This window comes from Myotis daubentonii, chromosome 6 (genome assembly GCF_963259705.1).
Source record: "Myotis daubentonii chromosome 6, mMyoDau2.1, whole genome shotgun sequence".
Taxonomy (NCBI): Eukaryota; Metazoa; Chordata; class Mammalia; order Chiroptera; family Vespertilionidae; genus Myotis; species Myotis daubentonii.
The window spans coordinates 95,026,236-95,038,805 of NC_081845.1; the positions used below are offsets into that span (position 1 = coordinate 95,026,236).

At 52.4% G+C, this 12,570-nt stretch overlaps 2 protein-coding genes across 4 annotated transcripts in view; both read left to right on the forward strand.

Annotated features, from left to right (window-relative positions):
* LOC132237449 (DLA class II histocompatibility antigen, DR-1 beta chain-like) overlaps positions 1–8,818 on the forward strand; it is an 85,850-nt gene extending 77,032 nt beyond the window's left edge. Inside the window, exon 8 of the transcript XR_009453532.1 lies at positions 8,691–8,818. The gene's annotated coding sequence lies outside the window, so the exon portion shown is untranslated. The remainder of the gene's footprint in view (positions 1–8,690) is intronic.
* The window catches only part of LOC132237447 (HLA class II histocompatibility antigen, DR beta 5 chain-like), a 48,605-nt gene that overhangs the window by 6,858 nt on the left and 29,177 nt on the right, over positions 1–12,570 (forward strand). The window contains exons 2-6 of one of the 3 annotated variants that reach the window (XR_009453530.1): positions 4,468–4,737; positions 6,694–6,975; positions 7,636–7,746; positions 8,189–8,212; positions 8,488–8,562. Coding sequence is in view for 1 of the 3 variants with exons in the window: in XM_059701951.1 (XP_059557934.1) it covers positions 4,468–4,737; positions 6,694–6,975; positions 7,636–7,746; positions 8,189–8,212; positions 8,488–8,501 (701 nt within the window). In the remaining 2 variants the exon portion in view is untranslated. Of the gene's footprint in view, positions 1–4,467; positions 4,738–6,693; positions 6,976–7,635; positions 8,213–8,487; positions 8,819–12,570 lie in introns of those variants that run through there. The other 2 variants (XM_059701951.1, XR_009453529.1) reach the window with 2 other exon arrangements.

A 12,570-nucleotide genomic window follows, 5' to 3' on the forward strand; every position in this document is an offset into this window, starting at 1 on the left:
AGAACAGACTAAAGGAGCTTTATTTCCTTACACGGTCTCACATGTCACAGGACCTCACAGGGTCTGTAATTCCTGTAACAGAGGGCTAGTATTTATCACTTCACTACTTCCTTCTGTTCCAAACAGGCCTTCCCCAGTTTCCTACAGTTGAGGTTTGTACCACCCCTGACATGGGCATGGTCACACAGGCCTGCAAGATAGTATACAGGCTGCCAACTGTCAACTGTCTCTTAATAGAGACCAAAACCTGATGGGTATTCTTCTTTGCCCCGTTGGGCACCTGCCCTCTCGGCAGCTAGGCACCCTTTACTTTTGGGGTTCACCCCACATAGCCCCCTTCCAGGACAGCTAACACATAGCCATAACAACAGCCCTCAGTGTGGGAATCTGGATACTTGCCAGTTACTCCCAAAGACTACCAAGGACTGTAGACCATCACCAGTCTACAGCAACTGCTGGCAGCTATTGCTACATTCAAACCTGTAAGAGAATTAAAGGTTAATATAACATATTTATACAATGAAACATAATATTGGCACCATGGTCGCTTCAGGCAGCTAAATCTTCTGCTACTACACATGAGATATGGTAGGGCTATACAAACATCTTAGGGAGGTGACTAAAGTCTACTCTTGACCTTCCTATATAAGGCAAAATTGTCCTTGTCTCTTTGGAGCCATGTCCAAGAAGATGCAGGCATCATCTAAGTTTATTATACAATTTTCTGCAGGCCACTGTCATGGCCGTGCATTGTGGCCAGTTCTTCTTTCTAGTGACAAACACAGTCTGTCCAATTTCCTTAAAATGTATTCTGGCACAGGAGAAAGTTGTTTTGCTGTATACAGGTAGCTTAACCCCTATACAATTGGGCTTGGACCTCTGCCTAGCAAACTGCAGTTTACAAGTTCAGTATGCAACCTCTAGTTCTCCTAACCCAACGAGGTTCTGGCCAGTCTCTAAGTCAGACTCCTCCTCTCTTGGAGAATTTCAAAGTCCTGATGGCTCCCAGGTCCAGGAAGAGTGCCCTTTTCTTTGCCCTTTTGTTAACCCTGTTTATTAGTTAAAGGGCACTGCTTTCTTTGTCTTCCCACCAGTCCCCTTTGTGGCAGAGCAGCAACCAGGCCTCTTCCAGGGGAGTGCACTGGAAGGGGATATTAGCCCCTCCTCTTCCAGCAGCAACAGGTACTGAACCCTTTCAGTACATTTGCAAACAGGGAGCTTTTGCTAGCTCTATCCGCAGCTTTTATAGGTCCCAGGCTTGCTGCTCTATTCCTGGGGCTGTAGGAAGGCTAGTAGTAGTCACTGACTTCTGTTTTAACTGCTGTAGCCAGTAAGCCAAAGGCCCAAGTCTTGTACTGCTTGTTGTAAATACTACTTACTCACTGGGCAACAGAGGGGCAGCTCTATTGGCAGGTAAATTTCTGCTTTCCCCCACTTCTCTTGCTGCTGCTTCTTCTTTAAGGGCCGCAGTGGGCAACTCAGGCATCCAGCCCCGCTTCTTTGACCTGGCTCTCAGGGACTGAGTCTGCCTGGCAAACAGTTCTAAATCACCAGGGCAGCTTCAGACTTCAGCTCTGTTTCTCCTCCACTTTTCTCCTGGGAGTTTAGTTGTTTTTAATGTATTAGAATTCTTTATTCTTAGAAACCTTAATCTTTTAATGATTACTAAAAGTGAACAATCAGCATTGGTTCTCACAGAAAACTTGTGACCTTGAAGTTTGTTGATAAGGCACCTGCAGCCAGTAACATAACTGCCAACACCCCCGCCCCCCTTCTCTCAGCCTATGCCTGCTGCTTTCCCCCACAGATTTTTCCTCTTTACTCTTGATCTCTCCAACCAATTTCCCTGTCCCCCAGTCCAGTTGTTTGTCTCCCTTTAAACAGTGGGAGTTTCGAAGAAAACTACAGACTGCTCCTATAGTATGCCTCCCTCCCGGAGGCTGGGGTCCAACCTGTGGGGAAACATGACTCTTAGTTGGCCTAGAAAGATAACGGGTGCATAGGGATATTTCTTGCAGACAGAAAGCCTGGAGGCCACCTGAAATCCAGTTACAGATGCTTTCAGAATCAGGATGAGGGAGGAAGGGAAAGGCCAGGTTATGTCCTCTATGAGGATCCTAATAAATAACTGAAAATGGCAAGTCAAACAACACACATAATCACAAAGACAAAGACAACAGACCACACGAGACACACAATCAGGGGTTAACGGTGTCTATAGACAGTTTATAATAACTTCAGCCTTAGGTGGCTCATGTTGGACTATGATGTCACAAGCAGGGTCAGGGCCAGTAAATCTCTGCCCTGTGGAGCTGTAAGCCCTTTGTGTCCACCAAAGAGATAAGAAAACCATAAATAACAAGTTCTTTGAAATTTACTACTTTGTTAATTTGCTAAGCAAATAGTTAACTTGAAAAGACTTCTCTCTTGCTTTTTTTACAAACGATCTTGGAACCTAGCCAGCCTTTATTTTAGCCTTTAAATCTACCCTAGCACTTCAAAATTTCAATTTAATACAGCGAATTTACAACCCAGGTAAGAGCAACAGATAGACAGAAATTTTTGTTAGCGAAGTGGGCTGATTCCTTCTGTAATGGCGAGCAAAAGACTCTGAGAACTGCTAGAGACTTTTGCAACCCATCGCGGGTCCAGTCCAAAAGTTCAGCCAGATGAATTAACAGAAATGCAAAATAAATCAAAGTAGCTTTCACTTAACCGAGACCAGTTAATGAGCAGCCAAGACACTCTCTCAGTAGACTAGCCCAGACTGGAGCTGAGCAGATAAACAAAACAATACCCAACTCCCTAGATGGGCATGGGAGCGCTCCTGGCACCCATGTCCCAGAACAGAATTCTTGACCAACGTATTGGTGAGAACCTACCGGAGGAGTTAAAACTGCGTCCAGCCCACCTTCTCGGTAGCAAATTGGCTAGTCCCACACAAACAAACAGCTGTTCACTCATACTTCCTTAATGTTTCAGCATTCATTCCAATTCCACAATCTCTATTGTACCCCTTTAAAATTTTCTAACATGTAATTAAGAACAGTAGGTTTATTTTGACCCGACCCCATGATGATCGGTGACGAGAGACAGACAAGGGAGGGGGTGACCTGTTTTCACAGATCCTCACTCAGATGCCCGCCTGGCCGCATCCCTTTGGAGCTTAGATTCGTCTTATCTAAGGTGCACCCATATAAACACTGGGCCTGGCACCTCCACATGGGGGTGAGTCACCGTTATGCCATATGACAATCGTGGAACCGCAGGTTGGGGCCCACTTGGACTCCGTAACCAAAGTCATGGAGCCACACAAAGGAGAGGAGAGGGCAGGCCCCCTCCCTCCACACTCACACACTTTCACCAGACATTCACTCAGAGTTTAAACAATCCACCCAATTCCTAACAAATTCCAAATTCCTAACAAGTTCCAAATTCTAAACAAATTCCCAATTCCTGAGGGATTACCAATTCCTGACAGATTCCAAATTCCTGAGGGATTCCCAAAACCTGAGGCAGCTCTATGGCTCCCCGGGAGGTGATCAAGCTCCCCTTCCACTCACTCTGAGCAGGCCAGACGGTAGGGGATTGGGTCCCCTACCTTACAGAGTCTGCAGACAGGTCCAGAAGTGTCCGTCCATGCTCTCTAGTTGCCGGCCGGGTCCTGGGCAGAGGTCCGGAGTGCCTAGAGCTCCCCTGGTTCAATTCTGCTAAATCAGCAGAATGGCGCCTCCCGGGGGCCTCTCCGGCTCCCCCGGTCCTCAAACCGAGTCCACACCGGAGGCCAAGAGGCCACGATGAGTGGTTCCCCGGTCTTCCTGAAATGTCAGGGAACCAATTATGTTACAGAAAAACCGGACAAGAACCAAACAGCACTCTGAGAGTTTGGAGTTACACTTTATTCACCGTGGTAGGCTCAGGGAAATTAATCCAAATTCTAAGCCCAGCTACAAGCAGAACTTCCCTCTTTATGGAAGAGCCAGCCCTTTGTGCGCTTGCTGGCGGCGGCCTTGAAAACTACACAGTTCTATCCAATTAAAAAATGCACCTGGCATGGCATTGGGTGTATCTAGTCTCAGGCCTACAAGGTCAGATAGCTAAGTTTATCTCCCCCATTATTCAAGCAGGCTAGAAAGCAAAGTTACTTTTTCAGAATTAGATAGAGGCCGTCCAAAGACTAGCAGAGAATTCCACACAGTAGTTTTACAGAATACGGGTTTTCCTTCACAATGGCACAAGTCCTGGCCCAGCCTGGAGCCCAAAGCCCCGCAGGGCAGCCCAGTGGGTTCCCAGTGGCTGAGGGTCCCAGGGGTCTCTCTGCCCTGTAGCCTCCCAGCCCCAGATGAGGGGCCCCGGGCGCTGGCAGTGGGGGTGCCGGGTCGTGTGTCCCCATCGCCTGGGAGCCCCGCACTGGGCGACGTCGCCATCTTCTCTCACCAGCGTGACGGGTCCTTCCTGTCCCTGCAGCAAATTTCCTGTATCAGCGTAAGTGCGAGTGTCATTTCTCCAACGGGACGGAGCAGGTGCGGTTCCTGTACAGAGACATCTACAACGGGCAGGAGAACCTGTGCTTCGACAGTGATGTGGGGGAGTGCCGCGCGCTGACCGAGCTGGGGCGGCCGGTCGCCGAGTACTGGAACAGCCAGAAGGACAAACTGGAGCGGGCTCGGGCCTATGTGGACACGTTCTGCAGACACAATTACTGGGTGTTTGAGGGATTCTCGGTGCAGCAGAAAAGTGAGCGCGGGGGTGCGGGGAGAGGGTGGGAGTGGTGGAGTAGGGGGGGTGCGCACACAGAGATGTGAGGAGCACCCATGGGGGTCCTGAAGGCGGCTGTGGGGACCCTGAGGTCCTGTCCTGTGTAAGGCGTTTCCCCAGGTGCCCAGTCTTGTGAGGGTTTGGAGAGCGGAGGGGAGGGAAGGGAGGTGGGAGGTGGGAGTTGGGAGAAGGGAGTCGGTCTGTCATGGCCAAATCCCCCCCTCCCCGACCCTGAGCCCTGGAATAGGGGTGCTGGGTGCACAAGCCTTTCCCTGGGCGGAGGGTCAGGCTGGGTGTGAGGGGCGGGGCCTCCAGGCACCTCTGGCCTCTCTGAGCTCCTTTCAGGTCTCAGTGTCTTGTCCCCCCTCAGTGCCCCTGTGTTTACAGAGGGGGTGATGGTGAGCCAGGGTCTCATTGTAATTGTGTTACTTAACACACTAATGTTACATCTACACAGTGCTGACAGCATTTAAGTCATTACATGTTAACTTTTTAGAGTTCTGACAATTTACTTTGCATTCTGTTTTGTTAAATCTTTTCCAATATTGCCAAATACTCGGTTGAAAAATAGTTTTTTAAATTTATCCTTGTTTGATATCTAAGGTTCTTGAACAGTTTTCACGTACGTGTTGGCTAATGACTGTTCCTGCGCTGGGAATGGCCTATTGTCCGTCATCCCTGGGGTCCGGGCCTTTTTCTCAGTGATTTTCTGGGTTCTCTAGGCAGCAAGAGGGACACTTTGCTAACATTGGTGCAGCATTTTCTCCAGTTCCTGGCTTGTGTTTTCATTATGTTTTATTACATTCCATGTTATGAATTTAAACATCTTCAAGGTAATGAAATGTACTCCAAAGTTGCTAGCAATGACTTACCATCAATCTTAAATCTACCCTTGTGGGGTCCAGTAAAAATATTTTCCCCAAGTTTCTTCTTCTCCTCCTCTTCCTCCCCCTCCTCTTCCTCCTCTACCTCTTCCTCTACTGTCTCCTCTTCTTCCTCCTGTCCTCCGTTCCCTCCTCCTTTTCCTCCTACTCCAAATCTGTATTTATTAAGCATGGCCTCAGGCAGGAAACACACATATTAATGAGCCCCAGTCCCTGCCCCTGCCCTGAGCTCAAATGTCAGCTTGAAAAGAGAGACAATTATAAAATGTCAACAATCCCAAAAACAGGTTGGCTTCTTTAGAGAAGGAGCGGGTTGCTCAGTGAGTGTCACTGTAAGTGTTATAATGAGTGCTGCCCTGCTCCTCCCTCTCCCTCAGGACTCAGCCTGCGGAGCTAGGGAATCCCCAGGCTTTCCTGCTTCCAGGGGAACCATCTCTGTGTTCCAGGTGTGATCGATCACATTCCCAGGACTTCACACCCTGAGTCCCCATCTCCCCAAGCTGTTCCCCAGTTTCTCCCCACGGATTCCCTTATATTATCTCTCCATATGTGATAAACAGCTGACATAGAGTGGTGGCTATGTTCCAGCCGCTGTTGTACATATTTCAGGCCCATTGGTCCTCATATGTCCTTAAGCGGTGAGTTAGCATTATCACCCGCTTCACAGGTGAGGAGCTGAGCAGGGAGGATCCCCCAGGATCACCCAGTAAGAGGCACAGCCTGGATGTGAGCCAGGCAGCCCTGCCCCAGAAATCACACTGGAACTCACACACTCTGTGCCTCACAAAGATTTGTAAACACTTCATTCAACAATGAGTAACTGTTTCCAGATACAAAAAATCCCCCAAATTTCCTCACTGTCTCTCAAATCCAGTGGCCTGGGCTGTAGGCAGAGATTCAGGGCCCATGGCACTACCTCCTGTGGGACCACAGGGTGGTTGAGGGGGGCCCTGCAGGGGCCTGGAGCCCAGGACTGGAGAAGAGGCTGAAAGTGAGCCACCAAGGGGCCTGCCTGTCCTGCTCACGTCTCCCTCCGCCTTCTCTGTCCCAGCTGAGCCCACAGTGACCGTGTATCCTGCAAAGGCCCAGCGCCTGCAGCACCACAACCTCCTGGTCTGCTCGGTGAACGGCTTTTATCCGGGTGACATTGAGGTCCGCTGGCTGCGCAACGGCCAGGAAGAGGAGGCCGGGGTGGTGTCCACGGGCCTGATCCGGAACGGCGACTGGACCTTCCAGACCCTGGTGATGCTGGAGACAGTTCCCCGGAGCAGGGAGGTCTACACCTGCCAAGTGCGGCACCCCAGCAGCACCCGCCCTGTCACTGTGGAATGGAGTGAGATGCCCTCTGACCTCACACGCCTCCTCCCACAGGGGCCTTTGATGTCCCTGAGGGTCAGGAACCCCTCTCTCCACACCCCGTTTTCCTTTGCTCCTGTCTCTCCTTCAGCACAGGCCACAGGGTAGCCCTGTGATTGCTGCTGTGAACACCCATAGCCCTGGGAGGCCACCATGCCTGCCCTGCTTTGAATTCCCCACACTCTCCCCTTCATGGTGCCCTTGGTCCTGGGCACCATCCCCTGTGGGCTGGGCAGATGCTTCTGCCTGCGCTGAGCTGCCCACTGTGATCTGGGAAGAGGCGCGTCCTCCACAGCGTGGGGACCTTCCTGCCACGGGAGAGCCCCAGCTGCTGTGCCGTCTGGGGCTCTGTCACCCGGGCCAAGTCCTGGAGGTCACCAGTCCCAGGCTCTGCAGCCTCAGAGGCCGAAGCAGTGGCCTTGGGTGGGGAGTGAGGGGACCTGAGGCCAGTGCCTGGGCCTTGTACCTGCTCAGTGTGACCTCAGTCTCTTTCCCGGAAATGGCTATTGTTCTGCTTCTTCTACGGCAGCATCCCCACTCCCCAACCCCTCTCCGCCCCCCAAGCTCTCAATCCCAGGGTCTCCATTAGAGAAGTTGCTTTGGGCTAAAACCCACCGAAACCAGCTTTTTCTCTCAGGGGCCCAGTCTGGATCCGCACAGAACAAGGTGCTGAGTGGAGCCGGGGGCTTCGTGCTGGGGCTGCTCTTCCTCGGGGCAGGGCTGCTCATCTACTTCAGGGCTCAGAAAGGTGAGGAGCCTGCTGGCAGCCGAGGCCCCGAGATGGTGGGGAGAACTGGGGCTTTGCTGGGTGAGCTCTGGGTATGGCAACGCCATAGAGGCCTCTCTTTCCCTGTTGGTCCCACGTTCCCTGGAAATGCGGAAATAACCAGCTCCCGGTTCTCAGGGTGGAGACATGAGGAGTCATGGCTGTGGGGTTAGAGACGGGTAAACATGCACGGGGTTTTGGGTGCAGATCCTGGGGTACATGGAGGAGTAGGCCCTGTGGTCACTAATGACACTGGATGTGACAGCTTTGGGGCCACTGCTCTCAGCTTCTGCTCTGGTCCCTGCTCTGGTGTCAGCGGGTGGGGGTGCTGCTAGAGAAGCTCAGGTGGCCTGGGCGGGGACCCTGTGTTTGGGGTCACACTTACCTTCATATCTTTTAAGTGGCATCTTCCTTCTCTTCCCAGGACACTATCGACTTCAGCCCACAGGTAACGCTCTTTAATCCTCTCTTAGGGACGCTTTGGGTTTCCCTAGAACAGAAGGTGCAGGGGACGAGCCAGGGGACAGATAGCGGGGAGCCTGGGTGTGGCTCTGCCGCTTACACTGCAGGGTCTCCTCCCGCCTGGTGAGAGGCAGCTCTGAAGCAGCTGTGGCTCCTGTGGCCTCAGAGCTTTTCTTCTCACTTGGGAGCCCCAGCAGGAGGCCTGGGAGGGCAGCGCCCCTGCTGGCGGGGCCTGGGAACAGCACTGCCCTCTGTCTGCAGGACTCCTGAGCTGAGGTGGCCATGGCGACAGGGGCAGGAGAGAACCTTCTGTCAGGCTGTTGGCAGCCTGAAGAGGTTTCCTGCTGAGCTCTCACTCCACAAGGAGAGCCGCCTCAGGCTCTGGCTGGGTCCTGGCTCCTGACCCACAGCAGCTGCTCCCTGCTGGTTCCTCCCCACCTGGACCTGGAGGCCCCAGTGTTGACTGCAGAACCTGAGCTCCATCCCTCCCTGTCCCTGTGTGTTCAACCCTCGCTGTCTGCTGTGCACCTTAGATCACCTCTGCCCTCATTTCTTCATAAAATGTTCCTCAATTAAATATGGTGTGAAATCATCAGCTGTAGAGGGCCGCCTGGGAGGCACCTAGGCATTTTCTTATAATTATTGTCACCTGAACTCAGAGCATAGGCAGAGCCACGCCCTGGGAACATGCTTCCCCAATAAGGCTGGACATGTTAACCAGGCAGGGGCGGAACTAGATAGGTAATTCTAGGCCTTTAAAATAAACCTGCTGTGTGGCTCAGCCCGCTTTTTGCCGCCTCTCCATCAGAGAGGATGGCGCCCACCTGGCCCCAGCTTAAAATCTATTTCTGCGTCTTGGTCTTTCTTTAATTTCTTAATCCCCAGCTCCTCCACTCAGCAAATGGACTGTTTCCTTTTCCATGCGGGACATGGAGAAGAGAGAAACAGCCCCCCACAATCTGCCTCACAGGCTTCAAGGGCAGGAAGTAGGAAGAAAGGGGCTGCACAGGACCTAGGAGACTGGGCGCCGACAGAGCTGTGCAGGCCAAGGGCCCTGAGCCGCCTCCGAACCCCTCACATGCAGAGGAGGCACCTGAGCCCAGAAGCCCAGAGCCTTCCAGTCACACAAGTCAGGATGGAGACCCAGCTTCCCACCCAGGCCCACAGCTTGCTCCGTGTGAATCCCCCAGGTCATCAGGAGTCAGGAAGGGGCTGGTGCAGGGAGTGTGGTCCCCGGCTCCCCGCCCCTCCCAGGCTTCTGGAGCTCAGTCTGGGAGACAGAGTCAGGAGGAGTCCAGTCCCCTGTGGGCCTAGAAGCAGTTTCCATGCTTGGGCACCTCCCAGTCTCCTGTTGGGACAACCCTACCCATAGGAAGCTCCCGTCTGATGGGGACAAAAGAAACAGAGAGCCAAGCAAACCCCTAAATCATTGGTGAGAACACACCACAACAGGAGAGAGTGGCTGGGCCCTGGCTGGTTTCACTCAGTGGATAGAGCACCAGACTGCAGACTGGAGGGTCTCGGGTCTGATTCCAGCAAAGGCACGAGCCTGGGTTGTGGGCTTGATCCCCTGTGTGGGGAATGCAGGAGGCAGCGGATCAGTGATTCTCTCTCATCATTGAACTTTCTATCTCTCTCTCCATCCACCCTTCTCTCTGAAATCAATAAAAATATATTTTTTAAAACAGAAAACTTGGAATTTGTGTTGGCTTCACCAAGGAAGGCTTCCTGGCAGAGGCTGAGATGTGAGGAGAAGGAGCTGTTTTAACAGCTTAGGAGAGGATCAGAGGGCAGAGAGGGCCTGGAGCTGGCGAGGGAGAGGGCACAGGGGGAGTTGCCTCCGTGAGTTGTCTGAACCCTCACACAGGCTCACTGGTGAACACGGGGGCCTGTATGCACAGCCTCACGCCTACATGCACACTCATCCATGCACACTCTTACCACATGTCACATCACAGGTGTAAGCACACATAAGCCTTCTCAGATCTCTGTGCACACACATGGATGTGCAACATGCATTCATGTTCGCATACATGCAGTCACATACAGACCTACAAGGGGGCCAACCCGGCCTTTACTGGAGTTCAGATATGCTTTTCTCTGCACATCCAGTAAACGTGGGTCTCCAGCAGCTGTGTCACCTGTCAAATGTCCCGGCCCCACTGCCTGGGCTCCATCCACAGCCCCTGCACCAGGTCCCACGGGGGCGACGGGAGTGTCTTTTATCCTGTGCATTTCCTGGACACTGGATGAAAGCTGGTCAAGAAAATAGGGTGACCTTGAGAGAGGAGGTTCCATTCAACCAAGAGCACTCACAGGGGGAGGGGCTCAGCTGGGAGCAGTCAATGGCCGGCACTCCCCCCGCTGGGAGGGTGAAGGTGTCTGTATGCAGCCCTGGCACAGATGCCCACTCTCATCCACGGCAGGCTCCCTGATTCCCTGGGCTGCAGCCATGCCCCTCCCTTGGGTTCTTCTGGGCCCTGGGCCTCGTAGCCCCTCCCACAGCACCCACCTCCCTGCCTGGGTGCTGACAGCTCCAGGAGTCAGGCCCCTCCACACCCTATCTCTCCCTTTCCCTCTGCCCTCCATACCTTGGTGAGTCCATCTCTAAACACAGGGAGCTGAGGAATGGGGAGGGGTTAGGACAGGCCCTCCGCTTGCCATCCTCTGTGACCCAGGTCAGTGGCCAGGGGCTCACAGGCAGGGCTGGGCTGTGGCTGTGTTACCTGCAGGATCTGTGGGTGGTGGTGGCTTTCCACGTTCTACTGACAGAACCCCCTTCTCCACTCCCCCAGTCCTCTGGTGACAGCGCCCTCTCCTCATCACACAGACACCCTGGCACGAGTGGGAGCAAAGGCCTCTGGGTCCTAGTGAACCCTCATCCTTCCTTCCCAGGGAAGCTGTGGGCCAGGGGACCCTGGCTCAGAGAGGGGGGCTGCCCACCTGGACTCTGGCTATATTTCATCTGTGATGCACATGTGTTTCCACACTTTAATATCCCCAAAGCTGTGACATGTGTCTCCTCGGGTCCTGCATATATGCATTCAGGGTCTTTGGTTGATTAGCCCCACCCACCCTGCATCCCCGCCTTCCCTCTGAGAATCCACACTCTGCTCCATGCTCCCATGTCTCTGCATCCACTCTGTTCATCAGTTTATTTTGTTACTTTAGATTCCATATATGAGTGAGATCATGAGATACTTGTCTTTCTCTGACTGACTTATTTCACTCAGGATGACACTCTCCAGGTCCCTCCATGCTGTCTCAAAGTGTAAGAGATTCTTCTCTTCTACTGCTGCATAGTATTCCATGGTGTAGATGTATCATGGCTTTTTATCCACTCATCTACTGATGGGCACTTGGGCTGTTTCCAGATCTTAGCTATTGTAATTTGTGCTGCTATGAACACAGGGGTGCATACATTCTCTCTGATTAGTGATTTGGGATTCTTAGGATATATTCCTATAAGTGGAATCACTGGGTCAAATGGCAGTTCCCTTTTTAATTTTCCCAGGAAACTCCATACTGTTTTAAAAAATGGCTGCACCAGTCTGCGTTCCCACCAGCAGTGCACAAGGGTTCCCTTTTCTCCACATCCTCACCAGCACTTGTCATTTGTTTATTTGCTGATGGTAGCCATTCTGACAGGAGTGAGGTGATACCTCATTGTCGTTGTAATTTGCATCTCTCTAATGACCAATGACTTTGAGCACTTTTTCATATGACTCTTGGCATCTCTATGTCCCCTTTGGAGAAGAGTCTATTTAGGTCCTTTGCCCATGTTTAAATTGGATTATAGGAGCTTACATTCTAAAAGAAAAACACACACCTCTTTTACGTGATGTTTCTGTTTGCGGTTTGGGGGGTAGGGGGGCTGAGGAAATGGTCTTCAGGCGAGCTTTGGATACACCTCAGCCCCATTGTTTAAGGGAGAGAAGAAGAGGAAGGCTTTAAAGGCAGCCAAAGGCAGACATGCTGGGTAGGCAGAGCTCCCAGGGAGGGAACACAATCCCACCCAGGCAGGGATTTGCTGCAGGAAATAGGCCGGGGTGGGGGGTGGACAGTGAGGGTGCAGGGCATCCTTAGACACAGTGGAGCCAGAAGGATCCTGCAGGCTTTTTCCCAAGCGCAGGCCCACCGGGCAGGATGGCTGTGACAGGACACAGGGCTAAGAGGGGATCCTGTGACCTGACAAGCAGGAAGAAGAAAGAACCAAAGTTGAAGGCAGGCTGCAAGGATCAAGAAATTCTTGAAAGCAAAGTGGCTGGAGGCACAGAACCAACGGTGAATTCTACCCACTGTCAGGTGCGCCAAGAGCATTTCGGCTTCTGAAGTTAGAAAATA